The 23,366-nt window shown below is 36.1% G+C and overlaps 2 protein-coding genes across 2 annotated transcripts in view; one reads left to right on the top strand and one right to left on the bottom strand.

Annotated features, from left to right (window-relative positions):
- The first annotated feature begins 1,000 nt into the window (after positions 1 to 1,000).
- FucTB (alpha-(1,3)-fucosyltransferase 10) lies at positions 1,001 to 8,214 on the top strand. The gene has a single exon (XM_085949673.1). The coding sequence runs from the start codon at positions 1,364 to 1,366 to the stop codon at positions 2,654 to 2,656; it is 1,293 nt and encodes a 430-aa protein (XP_085805799.1). The 5' UTR covers positions 1,001 to 1,363; the 3' UTR covers positions 2,657 to 8,214.
- Positions 8,215 to 14,037: 5,823 nt separating this feature from the next.
- su(r) (dihydropyrimidine dehydrogenase su(r)) overlaps positions 14,038 to 23,366 on the bottom strand; it is a 39,843-nt gene continuing 30,514 nt past the window's right edge. Inside the window, exons 16-22 of the mRNA XM_085949785.1 lie at positions 22,421 to 22,504; positions 20,888 to 21,066; positions 20,371 to 20,550; positions 19,371 to 19,595; positions 17,847 to 17,911; positions 15,007 to 15,099; positions 14,038 to 14,245 (exon numbers count right to left, since the gene is read on the bottom strand). Coding sequence (XP_085805911.1) covers positions 14,143 to 14,245; positions 15,007 to 15,099; positions 17,847 to 17,911; positions 19,371 to 19,595; positions 20,371 to 20,550; positions 20,888 to 21,066; positions 22,421 to 22,504 — 929 coding nt within the window. The 3' untranslated portion in view covers positions 14,038 to 14,142. The remainder of the gene's footprint in view (positions 14,246 to 15,006; positions 15,100 to 17,846; positions 17,912 to 19,370; positions 19,596 to 20,370; positions 20,551 to 20,887; positions 21,067 to 22,420; positions 22,505 to 23,366) is intronic.

The following is a 23,366-nucleotide window of genomic DNA, read 5'->3' on the forward strand; positions in this document are numbered from 1 at the left end:
CCCATTAACTTCTCTATTCAACCATATACATTGAAAGTCACGATGGTCTATACCTCGTCAATGAATCATTGTCACATACAGGAATTTGACATACCCAACACCAGGTGATAACAAACAGATATCTAAAGGACTTCAAAGTCAAATTCGAATAATGAGAGGAGTTTTACCAACCAATAAAACTCTTATTATTCATGTTGACTTTGAAGTCCAGGTAACTTCTACCTGGTTCCTTGAGCCATATCATAATGAAGACAAAAGGGTGCCAAACTCATTAGATAAAAAATAGACGCGCGGGTATGACCAGTAAATAAAAAGGGAGGAATGACCAATGACAAGAAAAAGGAAAATAAATTATTAGAATACAACCTCACGCGAAGAAGAAAGAGCAAACCCTATCTGAAGGACTTCAAAGTTAACATGAATAATAAGAGTTTTATTGGTAGGTAAAACTCCTTTCAATATTGAAAAGGGCGTCTCCCATGCATCTGGTAAACTCACGACAGTGCCACGGAATTATATGCCTTATGCGGAATAAATTAAAAAGTGAGATACAAATAGCGCTACGTCCAATTTTATTTTGCCTATTTTTGATGGCTTTTATTTATAATGCTTCAAATACACTCTATGACGATCCGTCATATTATTATATATGTCGAAAAACCCGTTTCTTATGTTGGCGTCCTGTGTCACGGGGTGTCACAGAGTGTAAATATGATGTCATAGCTCTCATACAATATGTATGTCGGAATGGCATAGATTTGATCATAGACACTAAAACGCTCTTAGCATATATGTGCCCGATCGTCATATTATAGTCTATTTTTGTAATAGTAATCTATTATTGTATTGACTACCATAAATAATAATTTACGAAAAGAAGGTGTCAATACCACACCCATAGGTAATACCATAGACTAATAAACCACACCACCATGTATATTATCTATGACACCACCGCTGCCAACCGTCAAGTGACAAGTCCGGATTAGACGTCAAAACAATAAACATTAAACGTCAACAATGTTTAACGATCTTACTTTTATACGAGTCTAATTAATAATATCAGTATATTTCTACATTTCGTCGCCGACAGAAATAACGATACCATTGTTCAAATGTTTGCATATCGCTATTCAGATTCTTCATTCACCTTCACCTAATATAAGTTCTACTTAAAATAACCATGGTCGTATTACAGTGTTTATTAATTCGACAAGCGACCGTCCACTTTTTACTAATATAATAAAATCTCACAGTCTACGCGGAAACCGACGGTTATCTATTTTTATATGCTCCGATAACCGCTTCCTGTCCGTCGAGCGTCCGCGATGATAACGCGGGACGCCCGTTCGCTCCGCCAAAAATGAAGCGCTCGACCTGCGCCCGCGTTCTGCTGTTGGCGTCCCTCACCTGCGTCGCCATCCGCCTGCTGCTGCCGCCGCGCCGCGCAGTCGACGGTCACGGGACGCCCGTCGTCATCTGGTGGACTCCTAACTTTCCCGGGGAAGCCCGGAAAACCCTAGACTGTGAGGGCGGATGGACGTGCATCTTCTCCAATGATAGGAGCCTTACAAACGCGGCCGGATTCCTGTTCTACGGCAGCGACTTCGACGTCCTGGACCTGCCGCTGCCCCGGCGGCCGCAGCAGATCGCGTGGGGACTGCTGCACGAAGAGTCCCCGAGAAATGCGCCAATCCTCGCGCAGCCGCCCGCCCTCGCGCTCTTCAACTACTCCTCGACCGCTGGCAGATGCAGTGATGTGCCGCTTACGCTGCAGTACCTGCACGGGCCGGAAGAGCTGCTCTCTGCCAAGTACTTCGTCCCTACAGCGAAGAAGAACGACCTGCTGGCGGAGATCGCGCCCATCCTGTACCTCCAGTCCGACTGCGACACGGCCTCTGATCGAGATCGCTACGTGCGGGAGCTCATGAAGCACATTCCCGTCGACTCATACGGAGCGTGCCTGAACAACAGAGAGCTTCCTCGGAGACACGTCCGGGATTACCTGAACAACTTGAACGCCGACCGCTTCCTGCATTTCGTCGCCTGCTACAAGTTCACCATAGCCTTCGAGAATGCCGTGTGTGATGACTACATCACAGAAAAGCTTTGGAGGCCCCTCGCGGTGGGCTCCGTGCCCGTCTACATGGGATCGCCCTCCGTCGAGGACTGGCTGCCGCACCCTGACTCTGCCATTCTGACTGCAAACTTCCGATCGCCTGCTGAGCTCGCCCGCTACATAGAACACCTCAACGGGAATGACGAGGAGTACGACAAGCACTTGGCCCACAAGACCGGAGGCGGCATCACCAACCGAAGGCTGCTGAGATCTCTGAGAGAGCGGACGTGGTCCGTTGACGCCCGCGAAGTCTCCGAATGGAGTTTCGTCGAGGCCTTTGAGTGTTTTGTGTGCCGAAAGATCCACGATAGCCGACGTGGCGATGGCGCACCGTCCTCCGTGGCGAACAGCAGCCACTACCGCTGCGCCGCGCCTGCCCCCTCCGTACCGGACCACGAACACTCGCATAGTTGGTGGATGGAAGAGTGGGAGACGTCTCGCCGAAAGGCCATCGCCCTCTCCGGCCTCGTGATCGATCAGGGACGCCGAAATTACACTGAGCAAGATTTTTACAATACATTATATGACATAGTTTAAATGACCGGGATCAATCAAACAGCTGACGTCACTAAACTATCAAGGATAGTTTACTAAATATAATAATTCAGCTTGAATTTTATAATTCCTCCGATTATATTGTATCAGTAAATTGTATAATATTGCATGTTTCATAATTCCGTCCTTAAACGCATTGGCTCGAAAGGTTTGAAATATGTACTGTGCATCTGTATAGTACGTTATTAACTCAAAAATATTTGACGGCCCACTCAATACGCCAATCGACCCAATTTTGGGTTCCGACCTAGTGGTTAAGAACCCTGGTCTATTTCAATTTTATTGAATTTATTCTGTGTCGATATTATTATCTGTTAAAGATATTTAAGTACCTACCTACTTACATATTATATTTACATGAGAATTTTTAATTCTTTACTTATAAGAAATTATATTATTATAAAAGTTACCGAAAAAATGTAATTTAATATTTACATAATATTGTGATATCTAAAATCTTGCCTTTAGAATGTGCCATTAATATTAATTAATACATTAAAGAGGTAAAAATATTGATGACAAATAAATTTATTTTTATATAAATGTAAATTACCTATATTATTCAATGTACAGTAATACTCCGAAGTTATGTTGTTTGTGGTTTCGCAGTAATCGATTAAGTGACATGATTTTGTTCTTGACAATCAGTTTGATCAATAATTAAATATTAGCAAATTCAATTAGTAACCCCATGGTTATAATACGTAAACATCGTGTGCGTGTGTGATTATGTTTATAATATCAAGTTATTTTACAGCTCATTAAATATTCAAACACTGTTATCAATAATGAAGAATGAATTTTCACAACACTCTTTGGTATAGATCGTACCTTGTGTAACATAGCATAACAATAAAGTAAAGACATTGTCAACATAGGTGCCGACAGCGTGACATACACATGACGTAGGACGTTCAGGATTTTGTCACTAATTTCGTGATCAGGGGACAGGGGATTCCCTTGTTTGGCCTCTCCACGTTTACATATTGTGAAAAATTTGCGATTACTGTCAAGTAATGCATTACAGCCACGTTTTACAGCACTCACTCGCTCGTCATCTTCGTCGTTCTCTTCTAACAACTCCATGCATTGATTGTGAAGAGAAAGGGCCTTGTCAATCGTTTTAACACTTAACTTTCGCACGGGAACAGGTTTGGAGAAGTCATTTTCTAGGGACGTATGGCAGTCCATTTCCTGCAGCTCTTCATTAGTTGAGGGTTTGGCCTGTAATTTTAACAAAGTCTGAATATCATTTACATCAACACCTTCGATGCCTCCGGATATGGCTATAAGACTTATCTCTTCGATGATATTTTGAATATCATTTTCATAATTGTGGTGAACTTCAACAATTTCACTGAACAACTTTTTCGAAAGACCCTTCATACACGACTGGGTGACTTCATTCCACGCTTCGTCGATGTTTCTGATAGCTTTCATAATATTAAATTGATTCCACCAAACCCGCATGGCATCTCTATCACGTCCATCAGTTTCTTCAATGAGTTGAGAAAAGAAGAGTTAGACAATCCTTGGATGCTTTTAATCCAGTAGCAGTCTTCTCCTTTATGGAAATAAACGTACGTGATAGCATTAGTTTCCAATAGAGTTCCGTCTAATTCACAGTATATATTAAATTTGGTGGATAATTTCCCCTTTCCACAATTTAGAGTTTTAAAAAAAGATCGCGATATAACGAATGCGTACTCGCCGGGGTCACGATGAACGGGGATTACCTGTAATTAACCGTTGAACTGTCGAAAGCGCGTTTATTCGCCGTAATTACACCAATTCTTACGTTAATTACACCAATTAACTAATTGCGGCATAGAGAGGATTAAAAGAGGATAGTTTTTAAAAAAATTGAACGTTAAAAGATTTCTTCTTTCCTATAAAAATTCTTTATCAATCAATCAATCATCCTTTTTATGCCTGGGGTTACAATTGCTAGACTTTCAATGAAAAGAATATCATTAACCCAATGCTTACGGGCCGTACAAAATTGTGTTTTTGCTAATTGCTTTTGAAATGCAAATTAACACGTTAATTAAAAGAGCCCGTAAACATTGGGTTAATATTATTTAAATACAGATGACATAAGTGGAAATAATCGGAGAAGTCATGGTATTACTGTATAATAATTTAAAATTGATTATGACCTGCTAAACTGGGTGCTTTTTATAGTAAAGATATTGTATTTGTGTGGTCATATATTATATATAATTACGTCATTTTACTTTTTAAAAGTAGCAACGAATTAATACACCATTATTTTATAATAATATTACATACAATAAATAGAACCTCAATATTATTCTAATCTTATACCCCGTTTACACGTGTATGGATTCACCGTTGACAGTACGTATTATCGCAGCCATAATGAGAAAATGCACGTACAAGTAAAGTTGCAAGATTGCATGCATGAATCAAAAAAGTTTGAAAGCTTCTGAATTTTCACGTGACAATTGAATACCGTTGAGTAGAAATGTGCTATGTGCCAAAACTCAAAATGTGGGAAATTAAGAAAAACATTTTATTTGCTAAAAACATTTATTCATTTTTTCAGTAAACTTACAATGCAGCTCCGATATTACGCTTCATATGTTACAATACTTAAAAAATCAATATAATAATAATAGATATGAAAAATGAAATTAAAAATGGTGTACAACACGGGACACTGCCATTTGTTGATCGATCATAAAATGTTTTCTATACTTCTGGAGCCATAGCTCTATACTGTACTTATATATATATATATAGTACTTGGCACCCATCCCACGTAAAATATGGTTTTTTGTTTTTTTTGGTACTTTGCACCTTTCTACTCAATGGTATTCAATTGGGATTGTTCGATATCCGCGCCTGCGCAGTAAAACGATAGTGGCGAAACTACCGGTAAAAAATGAACTACACCGTGCAGACTCATCTTGAGGTTAACCGATTTTCTCAACCTGTCAAATAGTACTATAAAATGACAACATTGCGTCTCACTTACTCTTGAAGAATGAGATTGACGAGACAGTCAGCACTTTTACGTGTAAACAGTTATTAGTGCGATAGTTTAAAATACACACTATGCAAGTAAATCCATGCACGTGTGAGAAAAGACAAGAATAAATGAGGAAAATATTTTAGAGTTGTATGTACTATGACAGTAATAATGAATGTTCTTATAATTAGCATATTGTATAGTATATCGCAATTAGTTCGGATACTGTATAATTAAGTATAGTATATCGCAATTAGTTAGTATACTGTATAATTAATGTTCCCTCCAATAAACCACGAATTATTACCTATTCAATAGGTCTTATTGGAATCCAAAGAATAAATAAAATTGTAATTTAGGATATATAGAAGTACTAAATTAATATTATTTATGTGATATTAAGATATAATAATTGTTTTAATTTAATACTAAATGGGAAGTGACAATAATTATCTTGTACCCTTCAAACTCTCCAAGAGTTTGAGTATAGCCTTACCATTATATCTTGACTATGGACATCATAACGGTGATCTGGGGAACTACGGACCTGCACATTCCGATATGTACATAGTCTATAATACTCCATACAGCGCTATACAATCATAGCCAAGATATGATGGTTCTAGTATACTTTGTGTAATGTTTAAATTACTACACCTATGGTAAATATTTTGTAAAATACTGGAACATGCACCGCACTGGTCCATTATTTAAAAAAAATGATAAAGATTTGTTCTCGCTGATGTATCTTCCTTCCCAAAGTGTTTAATTTGTCATTAATTAAAATATAATTGAAGGCAACAACGATAAGGGGCACATTTCAATAAATTTGAGAAATGAAGAAAAATATTTAATCAAATATTTTTACAGGAAAATAATATTTTTTATTTATTGATATTATATTATGATTAATATAGAAAACATAGATTTCTATACTTCTAGATTTCATAGAATCTTCCTTTTTCTGCCTTGATCTAAGCCACTATTACTATACGATGGCCGCACGGCTTAAGCGCCGGCCTATGGCGTTGTAGGTTCGAATCCTGGATCTTTCAAATTGTGCACGAGTCAGAGTATGGACCTAATAGGTTGAGCAAGTGGCTGATAACCATTTCTAGTAAAAAAACAAAATCTGTTTCTGTGGAGGCCCATATGATCCTATTAGGATCGGGCATGGTCGGAAAAAAGATTGACAAGCTCACACCAGTAACATCCACCATCTTTGATCTGCTTATTGTTGTTCTTGGATTAAGTAGTTTTCAAAACCTTACAGCACCATCTAGGAGAGAAAGATAAACCTGTTCGACACATTAAAACGTTCACAAGGATCTACTTCTCATTGTTCTATACTTAAGGCTATACTTCAGCTGAGGCATGGTCTAAAAAGATCGTGACTAGGCGATGCGCGGATTGTGCAAATGACGCGAGCCGAACGAAATATAATTTGTCATAAAAATTCAGCATGTGTCCTTTTAATGTTATGTTTATTATTATATTCATAATAATAATAGTATATTCATTGACATGTTTTCTTCTTCAAGTACATGCGGAACGTTTTTTAGTCATTTTTTCACAATTTAAGAATACATTCCTCCGACAGCATCACAAAACAAATTGACGTGCTCACACCTCGACTATCAGTCTCCGATTGGCGACGACTGCAAAATTTCGTTCCACCTACTGTTGAAAATTATTTGCCGTTTCACTTATGTATGCTCTTAACTTAATATGCGAAATATGTGCCGCTTATCGTTGTTCGGGGGTGCCTTCAATTATTGATTGTAGATTTGTTCCTATGCTGCCACATTTTGCCAATTATATTGTTGCTCAATAGCACCTTAATGTATTATATAGGAAATGAGTGTTCATTTTGTATCCAATTACCATTTTTTTATTCTGAGAGATGCATGAATTTGATTTACCTTGGCTTAATAATAAAATTATTTGGCCTAGCGAAATGATCTCTAAGTAACTTAACTGAAAGTTCGCAATAATTAATTAATAAATCCTTTGTGTGCAATAAAAATTTAGATGAAACAAAGTTTTAGATAATTTGAAAACATCTTGTGCATATACACACTAGAAAAAATATGACATCCGGCGAGACTTGAACCTGTATCTGCTGGATTCGCGCCAGGATGCTTTTCCAATTAGGCTACGGCGATCTTAGTAAATTACGACGATTTTAACTAGCAGTTATTAAATGAAATGCTTATCGAATTGCGTTATAATGTTGGTTATCGGTTTTAGTATATTAATATATCCTGTCGGGTGTCGTATGTTTTTCTACAAAATGATTTTTTCTAGTGTGTATATGTATGAGATGTTTTCAAATTATGTATATTCAATAGGTATATAGAATGTTACATTCTGAAATATTGTGTCTTATTCGTTGAATAAAAAAAATGGTTTATTAAAGTTTTTGGTGTTAAATTAAGTTTTACTGTGACAGGATGAGATGAGCTAATTGTTGTAATTAATTGTCAAGCGAATGATATTTCACAAAATTGACAATACTTTATCAATTCCTAGATTGAATGTCAATCGTTACCATAATAAATAAAAATATGATTACAATAACAGTGTATTTTTTATTATTATTTTAAGGGGGGACATGCTCGTCGAAGGTCGAAATTGAGTTTTTATTGTATTTTCAAACCATGATCCTGGACACTCCTTAAACGTTTTAGATAATCTATTTATATAATTTTGAAGCCTTATTATCCTTTATATTTATTTTTAACATTTGATGACTGCATAAAGTATTTTTGTTACATAAAATAGTATTCTTTTAAACCTCACGCTCTAATGTTTTAGAATATAGTCATATTTCGGTACATAACTGTGCAGTGGTGTTAAGATTTTTTACATATATTAATTTTTAAACGCATTTATAAAACCATTAGTATAATTTATTATGAGATAATTTTTGTAAAATATTCACGATAAAAAATTATATTGATAATCTCTGTGATCCCAAATTTGACAAGAATTAGGCATTTTATTATTCAAAAAATCGCCAAGATTAACACATTTGAAGATGATTCTAAAGATACTTATTATAAGCTATGTTTTTGACCATTCAAGTGTGATAAACATCTTGTGAATAATGATTGCTTTATAATACTTATTGACCTAAGAATAAGGTAGTGTTTTTTTGAAATACGCCATTTCTTTTGTCATTCCCTAGTGGTTAAGCTACAACATACGGCCGTAGCCATAAATTGACAAACTATAATTAAAGTAGGAAGTAAAATTATGTTAACGCGCGTGTTTGAACATGTACCTAACCGAATTTTTTTTTATTTTTTTTTAAACGGTACATGTTCAAACACGCGCGTCAATATCATTTTACTCCCTACTTCAATTATAGTTTGTCATTTTATGGCTACGGCCGTATGTTGTAGCTTAACCACTGGGCGGGTATGTTAGAACTTGCGAGTCGTATGGTCGAAAACCGTGTGGTATGACAAGTTAGTATCGCCCGTTTCATACCGTATACGATAACACCTATTTTTGAAGCCACTCGCTACGGACTATTTTAATTCGCGAGTGACTAGTTGGCAACATCGCCAAAACCGAGAAAATCGGTGTCTATGGTACAAGATGAAACATCAAAAATGAAATGTCAAACGAAATCATTATTTTTGTTGGTTATGTTTGTGTATAATTCCTACAATATTCGATTGATTTAGTATAATATGATATAGATATATGTACGTAGAATATAACCTTACATAAATGCGAAACCATATAATATTATTACACTGTAAAACAAGATTTAACAAAATAAACACAGTGTCTTCAATAACATTTATTTTTATGTAGGTATTTATTCATTACAAACCATTATAAAACATTAACATAATTAATTGAACTCAAGATAACAGAGTATTAAGTAACATTGTGAATAGGTAATATAATAATTCGGCATCTTTATTGTTTATAAATTGGTAATGCCGTGTTCTTTCCGTCAGCGAACTCATTCATTTTGACGTTTTGATTTTCAAGGTCACTGTCACATACGAAACGAAATATCAAAATAAACATGGAAATCGGGTAATAGGTACATGAATTCACGTCCTTCGTCGTGCAAAAGTAGCAAAAGAATGGAGAGGTTTCAATTAAGTGATCTTAATTGAAATGAGGTAGGTGAGGTTATGTCCGTCTCAACATTATACCTAGGTACCTACGACTTTTTAATTCTCCATGGATATAATATTATAAACGTAATAATGTGTCAAAATATAACATACATCTTCTATGTCTTTGATTAATTTTAATCTATACAACCATATTCATTTTTTCGCATTGTAAACTCTTCACGCTTGTAGGTAGGTAGTAACATTAAACTTAAGATACCTAATAAACCTATATGGCGTGAGAATTTGTAAAATATATCTCACAAGCTCTTTGTTTAATCGAAAATTACGTATAAATAGTGCATCACTGAGTGAAAAAGCATTTTGACATAAGTTAACATAATTATTTGATCTGTTTCGCGGATGATTACGTGATCCTAAAAGTGCCGCAAAAGTAACTATTTATGGGATTGACATATTTTACAATAATTGGGTGAACGATACAAATCTATAGCAATGCTTTGGCGAAATATAAAATAATAATATGTAGGTAATTATTCTCGCGAGCCCAATAATAAAATACTATCTTTTCGCAGCCTAACCTTTCACTTTTATTTGACAGTTGAAAACTAAACTGCGTTATCGGCGCGAGACATCAGTGCGCATGCTCACATACTCAACTCGTATGGGGGACTATGGTCACGAGTGCCCTTTGGTATGGGTAATATTGTCGACACAGATTATGACTAATTCAGGTAGTGATAAGTTTCGACATGCCTTATTTCGATAACTACGTCACTTTCGCGAATGACTACGATGTTTCACACGACTCGCAAGTTCTAACATAAGGCCCCTGGGGAATGACAAAAAAAATGGCGTATTTCAAAAAAAGACTACCTTATTCTTAGGTCAATAATTATTATAAAGCAATCATTATTCATAAGATGTTTATCACTTTTGAATGGTGAAAGACATAGCTTATAATAAGTATCTTTAGAATCATCTTCAAATGTGTTAATCTTGCCGATTTTTTGAATAATAAAATGCCTAATTCTTGTCAAATTTGGGATCACAGAGATTATCAATATAATTTTTATCGTGAATATTTTACAAAAATTATCTCGTAATAAATTATACTAATGGTTTTATAAATGCGTTTAAAAATTAATAAATGTAAAAAATCTTAACACCACTGCACAGTTATGTACCGAAATATGACTATATTCTAAAACATTAGAGCGAGAGGTTTAAAAGAATACTATTTTATGTACCTAACAAAAATACTGTATGCAGTCATCAAATGTTTAAAATAAATATAAAGGATAATAAGGCTTCAAAATTATATAAATAGATTAACTACAACGTTTAAGGAGTGTCCAGGATCATGGTTTGAAAATACAATAAAAACTCAATTTTGACCTTCGACGAGCATGTCCCCCCTTAAGTGGGGTGGTAGAGCTTTTTGCAACCCACCCCTTCTCCATCACTTCCTATACCTCCTATCTTTTCTCCACCAAAGCTCAGGTATGACACAGCGACTCTAAGCGTAAGGCCTGAGTGGACGGCGTTCAGCTGGGCGGTAGCGGCGTGCGCAACTCAAACGTTTAACGACTTTTTGGGCATTTCACACATGCTTATACGTTTGAGTTGCGCATGCCGCTGAACGCCCCACTGAACGCCATCCATCCAGGCCTTACGCTAAGCGAGTATAAAATAACAACATAATGCATGAAGATTATTTTAATTCAAGTCGACACTGTTTTGCGTGAGATCAACCATGTCTTCATTTGCCTTTCGGTTTCCCGAATATAAGCTTCTTTATCATACATGACTTGTCGATCCTATGTACATGGTTCAGCCATCTAAGGTGGCCTAATTTGATGGATTGAAACTTTATGTTGGCATCTATAATTTAGGAACCTGCCCAGTGACGTCCCTAGACAAAGTGCCGCCCTTAATCAGACTTAGAATACAGTCCCCTTAGATTTTTAGTCTCAAATTGTCGATAAGTTTGTTTGGTGTTCTTAAACTGACAAATACACCAAAAATCTTAAATTGACATAAGCACCATCTACTGAAAATTTGAGCATTTCCATGAAATCTACTGGTTGTTCTAGATATGTGTTGGTCTGTGGCACTGACAGGTTTGGTGGCACCCTTGTGAAAATTCTGCATGAGCGATAAACCGCCATAACAACATGTATTACTAAACAATAATGCTTATTTTATCAGGATTTTTTATGCTTTGACAGTTTTTTAAACTAAGACACTTTCTAATCAAGCATCCGTATCGTCTGCTTCGTGGAAAACCGCCATTGCTCTCAAAAGTTGTAATATTTGTTTCCGTTCCTTTATAATGTGCCGTCTACATGCAACGCTGGATCTGCCTACCCCCACGGGACATCACTGAACGTGCCTTATGTAAAATAACAAAAAATGATTGTCTAAAAATCCCTTACAAAGTTAATAGGTAGGTACCAAACCCATTTTTTTTTTTTAACACTGCCAAGAAAAATGTCTTGCATATGTAAAAGTATTATTTCTACAATTAATAATTTAATGAAGTCATCCAAATGGCCAGAATGTCTTAAACCTTTCAATAAATGCATTTCATGCTTTGCAAAATGTCCCCCAATATTTTAAGGGACCACCACAACATATAATATGTACATAGTTGATCAATGATTTGAGTTTCTCCATCTCCACCCGCCATGTATATGCAGCCGCGGTTTGTGCACGGCCGCCTTCCATGACGCTATAAACAAGTCAGAGTGAAAAGATTTTAGTGCCACACTTTTCCTTGTCCTGAAGCAATGCTGCACGGGACTGATGTAGCAACCATGCACCTTAGTGCTTAAAGAAAGAGTTTTAGAAAATAAAAAGAATCTTGACTTGCTCATTTATCTTTAATGACATGAAGTGTACCTGTGTAATGAAACTCTGCCGAAACAGAGGAGTCAGGAATTGAAAGTGATGAATCTAAGGAGCGATCGGAATTATTCCGTCCTCCATATAACGCAGTAAATTTTTCAAGTGATCAAAGTTGGCTTTGGTTGATATCAAGTGGGCTTGGCCAATTGGGTCCGTGTGTGGACGGACTCTCACACACAGCTCCGCTCAGTCGGATCCCAAAAATCAATATAACAAGATGAATAGGTATGTAACTTCACACAAAATAACTATGCACAGAACACGCTGATACCAGATGGAAATCTCCCACAGGAGACTACCTCAAAGGGCGGACCGAACCATCATATTTCCCAAAATACCACAGCCTACGTCCACTCTTCGCAGTGATCGCAACCCTCGGCCGAGCGGAACCCGTCTCCTGAAATTCAAATTCCCCGCCAAAACAGACGCGGTCTATCAAAAACGGCCGCTCGCGCCGCCACTAGTCAATCCGTCGGTAAAACAGGGAGCTTCCTGACCGACGGATAAAACAGGACGCCGCGAATCTGGCAGTTGGATCTGGATGGGCGCGAAAGCTCTCTCTTGCCTGATACGTCGACCAGCCAGCATCTCTCTTACATCAACCGCCGAACCAGCAGCATCTGACATCGGCAAAATCTCTTCTCGCCTTCGCTCGCCTCGGACGCGAAGCCAAGCCAGCATTCCGGACAGCCCGCCAAAAAGACCACATCTGACATCGGCAGCACGCCAAGCCGCAAGCCCCGACCCTACCTCCCATCGGACAGCGAGCATCGCCTCGGATGCGAAGCCCCAGCAGCCAAGCCCGCGACACCACGTTGCAGCCCGCCAATTACCAACCGACCGCCAACGACGACAATAACCTGTATCTGTAACGACTACCCTGCAATACGATGAAATAAACCAGCCTTGACCAAATACCCCGTGCGTTTCTGTCCCCCACCCCCGCTTTGACCTTGACGTTATCACGGCCTGCCATCTCCGCTTCAGAGCGCGCAGAAGGCCGGTGATAACGCTGTACTATAACCTGCCGGTTGATACAATTGTTTGAAGATAAATTCTTTCATATATGCTGGCTGCTTGCTATAGTAGAACCATTATAAATATCTTGGCTACGATTTTAAAATGCTGTATGCAGTTGTCAAGACTTTAACGAGGATCGGGGCCATAAAAATACACTGAAAGTGGGGAGAGAAACGTAGTCCCACAGCTCGATGCTAACACGCACATAGCCATGATAATAGTGGTAGCGTTATAACATGCAACTTTTTGTATGTAGAGATACGTGTTATATTATGTAATTGTAAGCTAGGAAACATAATTTAAACATAAAAAAACTATAATAATCACACAATAAATAAGAAATAATTGTTTTATTGCATAAAATATAATTTTATATCAAATATACATTTTCATATATTATTTACATGCATTTTTAATTAATAACAATAATGAAATGTAATTCATTGACAGATTCCTCCATGTAGGGCGTGAACGGGGTAAATATTGGGGTCTCCCTCCACCAGACCTCGCTTGATGACATGCGGAATGGTCTTAGGCACCATGCTGAAATGTAAAACAACACATTTACAATAGATATTATCATGTCAGTTTTAACCTTTTTTATGCCTCACGATATTACTATGGCAGTATCTGACAGGCCGAAAATTTTTAACGACACATGTTGAATGTAGAGTAAATAAAGCTTTACTAAAATCGCTGTAATATAATACAGATAATTTGTGGCTTAGTATTTCATAATTATTTAAACAGATTTAACTGTGTGTTTAATTTGTTGTATTATGCAAATCAATCAACAGTGGCTAGTAATTTCAGTTTGAAGTCGGAAATTTGTATGTACGGCCTGTCGATCCCAGCCTCATAGAGCGAGAAAACTTGCTGAAGGCATAGAATCCGTTAAAGGCTTCAGTTGTCCAAAACTGGAGAAAAGTGACTTTGGACAGACATGAATCGAGTCAGATGCTGGAGAAGGCCAATATCCATATAGGGTCATAGCTCCAGGAATAAAAAGAAGAACAATAAATAATAAAATTGATCTTGCAACGGCCGCACATTTTTATCTTGTACTGTCAAAAGTTGATTTTAGAAATGCAATATTTTTGGCTGGGTATATTTCTTAGGTTTAAAAACATGTGATATATTATGAAAAGCTGAATGTGAATCATCAAATATGGTCTTTACGCTTGAAATACTTTTTTCATAGTTATTTAGCATAATTATTGTAAACCTTACTGGATCTATAAATATTATAAAAGCCATATTCTGAAAGTAGTATCTAAAAGAGAATACAAAATAAAGATACTGACGTGATACAGTCAATGATGGGGCAGACAGAGAGGCAAAGGTTGCATCCCGTGCAGTCGTCTGTCACGTGCGGGATGTGAGTCTTCGCGTCGAAGCTGTAACAACAAACAATCGATTATTTATAATTTCGCTGACATGGTGAATATAGCCATCTAAAGTTCATAAAGCTACAAGTATGATTGTATACTTTTGAAGTTTGCGCTGACTGTACGCCTTATATTTCTCTTCAGTCTCTCGAGAAGTGTCCCACAAATGCTGTGCACGTATTACGCTTGAAGTTTATTTCATACTGCTCAAATTGAATCAAGATAAATGAGTAAATTATTTGAAAATGCCACTTCTTGACGGCTCTTGTAGTACAATGCGTATAGCACTGGTTTCTTGTCCGGGGACTCCGGGTTTGACCTCAGTGAGGTCACAATACATTTATGTGATTTCCTCAAAGTCTGGGTGTTTTTGTAATTGTTTCACTTTTATTACTACACTATTATCATTGGGTCTCATGATCTGTCGTATAAAGAGTATACAGTGAAACCCCCAATTTTACATTTTTGAAGGAACTAACCAAACATACAATAAAGGGAAAATGTAAATCGATTTATTTTTTATTAAAAAGCATAGAAATTAATTTGGAAGAATATTATGTTAAAGTTTTTGAGAATGTTCGTTTTCTCTTGAACCGATAATGTTTTTCTTAGCTGAGATATTATTTGAACGGGCGTAAACAGAAAAAAAACAATGATCTTATACAATCGCCCTGTGTAACCTTAGTATTGGGTACTGCTAGCATGTCTATAAATAGAAACGCACACATGCGTCTGGAATTCATTTCAATGATTGCCATGCATTGAATTGAATATGTTTATATGTAAATTGCTAGAAATAAAAACATGAAACGACTGCATAAATTACACACAAAAAGTGAGAAAACATTAATTCCGGCCATGTAAAATCAGGATTCCACTATATTATTAGACAATGATAGCAATGACAGTTAAATAGTTAATGGAGTACAGTGATGCCAACCGTACTATAATTATAGTACAATACTATAATTTTATGCCAAATATATCAAAATACTATAATTTTAAAGGATTCAAGATGAAAAATGTTCCTATTCTATAATTTTTTTCAGAAATACTATAATTTTTACGCCTTTGTACTATAATCAGCATCGAAAAATATGGCAACACTGATGGAGTATGTGAAATTTGAACCCGACCATTTTGTATTATACTTATTCAAAAATACGTATAGTTACAGGGAAAGTTCTATGCTATTTTCCAACTTATATTATTTGATCAACGATAGAATAGGTTGACTATTAACAACATGATGGGCATATACATTCAGGCGGTTATATTTGTGGCCATTAAAAATAATAAAGTAACGATACATATCAATATACTAGTGATACCTCAAATTCTTTAACCGTACGCATAAATAACAAATGAGATGTTTGCGTTTAAAAATCATCAGTATAATAATTGGATGACCCAGTATGAAACAGTAACAACTCAAAAAACGTAGTTTTGAGATAATTATGTTTTAATATTTTGAATATTTTTCAATACACAAGATTTCACAAGTTTTAAAAGGATATATGTCAGAATTTATCTATTCTAAATTTAAACGTATGGTCAATCGCTAATTTTAAATGGAAACAATTCGATCTGTACAAAATTGGTTTTGTTTGAAAGTTTGTAAAATTTCATTGGGTTTTTGGCTCTCAAGGTATCTAAATTATTTTTTTCCAATTGTTTCTATACAAAACCAACAAGAGCTCATTTTTACGAGTAGTACCAATATCGCGAAATATCGAATTTTTGACTTGTTACTAGGGGTGGGAAAACTGGTCGATTTTGAAGACTAAGTATACTTACTACCAGTATAAAAAAATACTTAGTAGCGAAACTTGTTCCAAAATACTTACTGGTATTTGAAATATCGGCTTTAATTGAATCGTTAAAAATACATCGGCTTTTCGAAAAGTCCCATTTTCGAAACAGGTACAGCAGAAACTGTGGCGCTAGTCACTCCTGTTTCAGTAGAAAATACTGAAGCATTAAAAGTGCTGGTTTCATTTATTTGTAAAGTATTTTCATGTACAGGTAGAGCTATATTTTGGCTGGCAAATTCAATATGAATAGTTGGGTGCTTGCGCTGTAAATGTTTCTTCAAATTTGACATTGACTTATATGAATTTTTTATTTTACAAATATTACAGATGGCATAATTTGTCTATGAAACGATTCCACACAAAACTTAACCTTTTAGTAGCCATTTTTACACAAATTGTTTATTAAGTATAATATTATAATTATTATCCATTTATACAATCACGCATACAATTTGAATTCAGTTTATGTTTATAAGTTCCAATTATAACACTAAAAAATCGAGAAACTCAACGTGACGAAACCAGATAAACGCGTAGTCAGTTAGCGTTATCAGAACTCGAATACTAGTACCTTTTCCGGGACTTACGACTGACGTCAACTCGATATAAATACTCAACTGAAACTAAAACTAAAACTAACTCCGTAGTATTACTATAAAACGAACATGTTACCATTTCTGTCCTTCACTATACCAACTTTACAACTGGGTAGAAAGGGAGAGCAATGATAGTTGATATGATATCATCGAATGCATTCGAACTCGAACTTTTAATACGTTTCAAGTTTCTTGGAACAAGTTTATTGGGCCACACGTACTGAGTATAGATAGTACATGCCGAGACTTGAATACGCAAACTGGTGACAGTATTTCTAACTCACCTCTATTGTTACCATTCAATACTGGGTCATCGAATTATTTATGACATTTCCAAATAAAATACCTGATCGCTTGGTATCCTGAATCCGAACACGCCATGTAGCATTTGCCGCAATTGATGCACATGTCCTGAAAAATATATTTATACATTATGTTATTGACAGCGGTAGGTGAGGTTACAAATAAAAAATCGTTACCTATATATCCAATAATACTGCACTTCAGCATTATTATTTTGTTGAAAAATCATGTAAAATTTGTGTAAAACCGTTTATAACTGCATTCGAGTAAGTAATCACAATGAACATAAAAAATGGCCGCCGTTGCATATCGTCGTTGAAACTATAAAATTGTGTAACTCCAAAAACACTACTTTACAGGAGAGACAAAAAACATTATGGTTTCGTATACAAATATATGATTTAACAATGTTACGACTTTTTTGGAATTACATCATTCGCAAGACGGGTAGATATTAACAACGGTCACTAGATGGCATTCAAAGTCAATTTTCGATTAAAACGGAGTTACACATTTTTCTAGTTTCAACGACGATATGTAAAAAAATCGGAACGGCAACTGAGTGATCTTAATATTTGTAGAGTTTACTAACTTAGCCAAACTTCATGCACTTGCAAAACAATTTCAAATGAAAGATATAACATCCAGTGCAATAACGTTATAAGTGCAAAACACACCTTTTTTCAGGAGAAAAATTTTAAGATCATGAACTTGATAGAGTCACATGGTTTAATAATTTGACATGCGAGACCTTTGACAGAAATTATAAGAACTAGGGACTGTATTCTTTATGCTGGCGTGTGGTTTTCCCCCCGCAGCATCTTCAGCATCTTAACACTGCATTCTCTCTTGTTCCCTCCCATTGAAAACTTGCAACAGTCGATCGCAATAACATAATGCTTTTTCCGTCCGCGAGCGACATAACATCAACGCCAGCTTAAATTACATTAATCTCATTTTTGATTTTTTAGCGCTTGTGACGTTGTTGCACCAGATGTGCAATATAGACTCCTTCTATTTAGTCAAAAGCATTTGATGTAAAACCATTTCAACTTCACTCGAGTAAGTAATCACAATGAACAAAAAAATGGTGCTGTTGCTGAATATAAGAAAATTGAAATGGCAACTGAGCGATGTTAATATTTTGTGTAGTTTATCATTTTAACCATGCATCATGGGTATGTTAAATAACATAAAATAACAATATATAAAGCTCCTATTTACAGTCTAAATTCTTTGGTTGCCACATTTTGATGATTTCCAGGGACACACCGATCAATACTACGAAGATTGGCAGAGTCTTCATTTATACTTTCGACCATGTCCGATCCTAATAAGATCATATGGGCCTCCACAGAGTAGAGGTTTGTATTAACAGATTTTGTTTTTACGAGAAATGGATGTCAGCCACTTGCTCAACCTATTAATTCCATACTCTGACTCATACTCAAATTGAAAAACAATATGCGTACTTGTCAGACCTAGGATTCGAACACATAAGTCGGAGAACACAATGCAGCTATCTACGATGACAACGGCACTCTGCTATTATAATTGATTCACTTACGTCATTTATGAGTGCGACCACTTGCTTCTTGTTGTCTAATTTTTTGTAGGCGCCGATTTTGGGAAGAGCCTCCCCGATGATCTGATTGATGGTCGGTGGAACTGCGGGTATACTGTCGGGAGCAACCTCCGGTTCACTGCCGTTTTGAGCGGGACTCGACTTCAATCGGATGTCTCTCAATTTGGACTCTCGCTGCTTGGCATACGGCCCGAAATTGGCCAGAATCTGTAACAGAGACAATTTATTACGCAACTGATTGACTGCAAGCGGGCTTATAATAATAATAAGAACTAGCAGAGCCAGCTGTCTCGCAAGGTCTTGCAGCTTGGCGTCCTAGTGACATGGTGTTGGATTTTAATACAATCGCGAAGTAAAGCTAACAAAAATTACAGTCGAACTTGCTTATTACGAGGAAGATGGGGCCGATTGACTTTGCTCGTTATAAGCATTACTCGTTATATCGTTATACTTATAACATTTTTGCGCCACGATGTATTTAAGCATAGAACATAAAAAATCTGAAAATCATCTTAAAAATCCCTGAAAAAAGCATGGCATTCATAAACTACAAAAGAAGTTGTTTATTGTAATTAACGCTGGTAGGTACCTACAGACTACACACAAACCTTGGATTTTTCAACCATATGCGTGGATACTTTTTCATTATTGTCGGCGAAAACAACAATTAAGTAGGTAGGTACTTTGACACTTAACTAGTGTCATAAACGTAATCCGTCCCCGGCGGCATCCTATCCGATCGGATTTTATTGCTTAGGGTCTAAATGTTTATAAACGATCGACACATTAACAGTATTTTAGCTCGGTATATACGATAAGTTGCCTGTTATAACAGTGAATAAATGTATGGAGAAAATCATGAACCAAATGTCAACGAATGTTTCCTCATTCCATATCCGAGATCTCGCTATGTCCGAGATCGCAATAACCAAGTTTGACTGTATATTGTATAAAACTTCAATTTCATAATGTAAATGCGGACCTCTCCATTGTCGTCTCTGAGGGTAGTAACGGGTTTTCCTTTCTGGTGGAAAGGAGTAGGCGGAGACTGGCCTAGCCAATTATCGCCGGGGGCACTGTTACGAAGGTACAGAAGCGTCTTCAGTCCTGTGCAGTAGTCATCGATTAGAGTGAAATCTTGATTTTGTATGGCACTTCCCACCTGAAAATCAAACAAAGCGTATCTCTTTAAACTTCTAAATGACTATTGTTTAGGTTGTAGGACTATAAGGCATACAGAGAATAAATGCAATAAAAGTTTAATCTGAACATTTAACATTTTACCAAATAAAATAGAGCTTAGGTTAGTTTTTAAATATTTATAACATTAAATTATAAATATATATTTTTAATCTTTTCAAGAGCTTTTATACTAAGTTAACGATATGTTCTTCAAATACCAACTAAATTACATAGAAAAAGTGCAAGAAAAGAAAAAAAAAAGATGTAAGTGCAAGAAACATCTGAATTGTGCGGTAAACATATAATAACAGACTCACCTGCAAAACTGAAGCACCGCACTGCAGAAACTGTAAAGCCACTTCGGGCGAATCGACTCCACCAATACCAAGGATAGGGAAACCAGGCAGCTTATTAGCGATGGAAGAAATAGCCTTCAGGGCCATGGGGCGGGTCGCATTTCCAGAAACGCCTCCGTATGTCGTCCGCTTCTCGTAACCTACGCATTCATTATGCTCGTTAGTCTTTGAAATTATTCAAAATTTCTTCCAAAAATGTAGCGTTTATTCAGTGATAATTCATTATAATTTATAAAATGTGTTTATCAATTGGTATTCACCATGTATACACCCATTCACCATGTTTTACAATACGTGTTTTGCTCATATTGTCAGCATTTTCAAATAGCACACCACATGAGCAAAACACATAGTTTACGTTTACACAATGGATTCTAATTTATAAAAGTTTTGTACGTTTCCATAAATGTCATTTTACTGACAACCTTTTACATTCTGACAATTTTGAAAAATTTATTTTGTTAGTGGGTAAAAGTTTGAAACAAATTTTTAATATATTTTTATAAAACAAAAAATATATACATAATAATATTATAATATGATGCGTACATTTGCATATATATGTGTAAATACAAATTTATTTTGTACATTATAATATAATATTTTTATTAGTGGCTTCCTTGGTTTTGATTTTTTTTTGCAAGTTTTTCAGCATTTGGCAAATACGTAGTTATCTTAAGTCAAACACAGGAATCAAGATTCTCAATTTCGCAGAGTATTCTGGACACATTTCATTTGAGAAAATGTTTGCTCATGTTGAACCAAATGCTGATAATAGAACAAAAGCAATGCTTAAATTAAATGCTTGTTTAAGTTTACCAGCATGATGATATTGCATTCATGTGATCGTGTTCTGTGTTTTCTAGATGCTGGCGAAGATCTTTAAATTTATTTGTCCATAGAACTGAACATTTGAATTCAATGTATTCTAATTTTAGATTATTTACCTATCTATTTATTAAATATTATCATATTTTCTTGGCAAAATGTTGTAGTGAGTAATTCAATTACCCGCGGGTAATAGGTTGCCGACCACTGACATAGGTTGGTTATGTTACTGTTTATATAGGCAGGGGTACCGCATCCTTATGTACAATTTGTGTGGCTGAACCAAGAGAGCCACATACTCAACTAATTATCTTTATACAGAAAAAAGGTACGATTCTCGAGTGTGGAGAAATATGGGATAAGCTTAAACAAATGTTTATGTTTAGAATGCCATGACAGAATATGTTTTTTTTCTATATTCAATTTTGTTAGTAGTACAAACTCTTTTGGGTAATATAAACCCAAGACACCCATTATCCACAAGCATAATAAAAAATCATGTACCTACTTAGTGAACAACTATGTAATAATATTAAAGTTATTGATTTTATCGATGGTTGAAAAGTATTATGTATTCGATTCACACTTGGTAACGAGCTTCTCATTGATTTACCTTCGACAGAGCTATATTTAATGCAAATGCAATCATAGAAATTGTAGACTTACCAACATGAGGCCATGCTACGGCATCGGGCCGCACACTCATCAGACCTTGAACTGTGTTAATGGCTGACACTCCGTCCGCATTGCCTGAAACATTTAAGTGCTCACGTCAAAAACAATTAATCGTGACAGTCATCTATAGTGCGACCGCGTAACACAGCGTAATTATTAAGGCTATACTTCAGCTGAGGCATGGTCTAAAACGATTGTGACTACGCGACGCGCAGATTGTACAAACGACGCGTGACGAACAAAACATAATTTGTCATAAAAATTTAACATGCGTCCATTTAATGTTATGTTTATTGTTATTTAGAGTAAATACGTAACGTTTTTAGTCATCTTTACACGATTTAAGAATTAATTCCTCCGACGCCATCACAAAACAAATTGACGTGCTCACAGGTCGACTATCGCTCTCCGACCGGCAACGCAAGCGAAATTATGTCCCACCTATTGCTGAAAATTATTTGCCGTTTCATTGAAGTATACTCTTAATTGTCTATGGTTGCTATTACTGACTCTATATGATCGTGTCTTTTATATCGCCTTGTCTCACCTTGTCTCCTGTTTCCTACATAATTTATCGAATATTATTATTAATACAGTATTAGTTATAATAATGATTTCTAGAGAATCCTTAGAGCTCCATAATAAATTATATTAGAACAGGAATCGTACACTACTGTCTAACAAGAAGTCGCTGCAGTCGCATATAGAAGACTTCTCAGTGACGTACCTGTCATGGCTGCAACGCGTGCTACAGGCGTGTACCCATTTTAAATAATGTTTAATTACCACATTTAAATAGCATGCTAATTATATCTAATGGCCACCTGATGGCCAACGCACTAGTTGCGTTGGACGCAGTGAATGGGTTATTAAATAATGTATTGGCTCTCTTTATAGATGCGACTCCTTTTCTTCTTCGCGCAATAAACCAAAAGTT

This window comes from Rhyacophila brunnea, unplaced genomic scaffold (assembly GCF_057557595.1).
Source record: "Rhyacophila brunnea isolate RB1 unplaced genomic scaffold, BYU_Rbru_1.0 scaffold_22, whole genome shotgun sequence".
Classification (NCBI taxonomy): domain Eukaryota; kingdom Metazoa; phylum Arthropoda; class Insecta; order Trichoptera; family Rhyacophilidae; genus Rhyacophila; species Rhyacophila brunnea.

Bases quoted from the DNA above. Each gene is read 5' to 3' on its own strand.
- FucTB (XM_085949673.1), top strand. From the start codon at position 1,364: ATGAAGCGCTCGACCTGCGCCCGCGTTCTGCTGTTGGCGTCCCTCACC.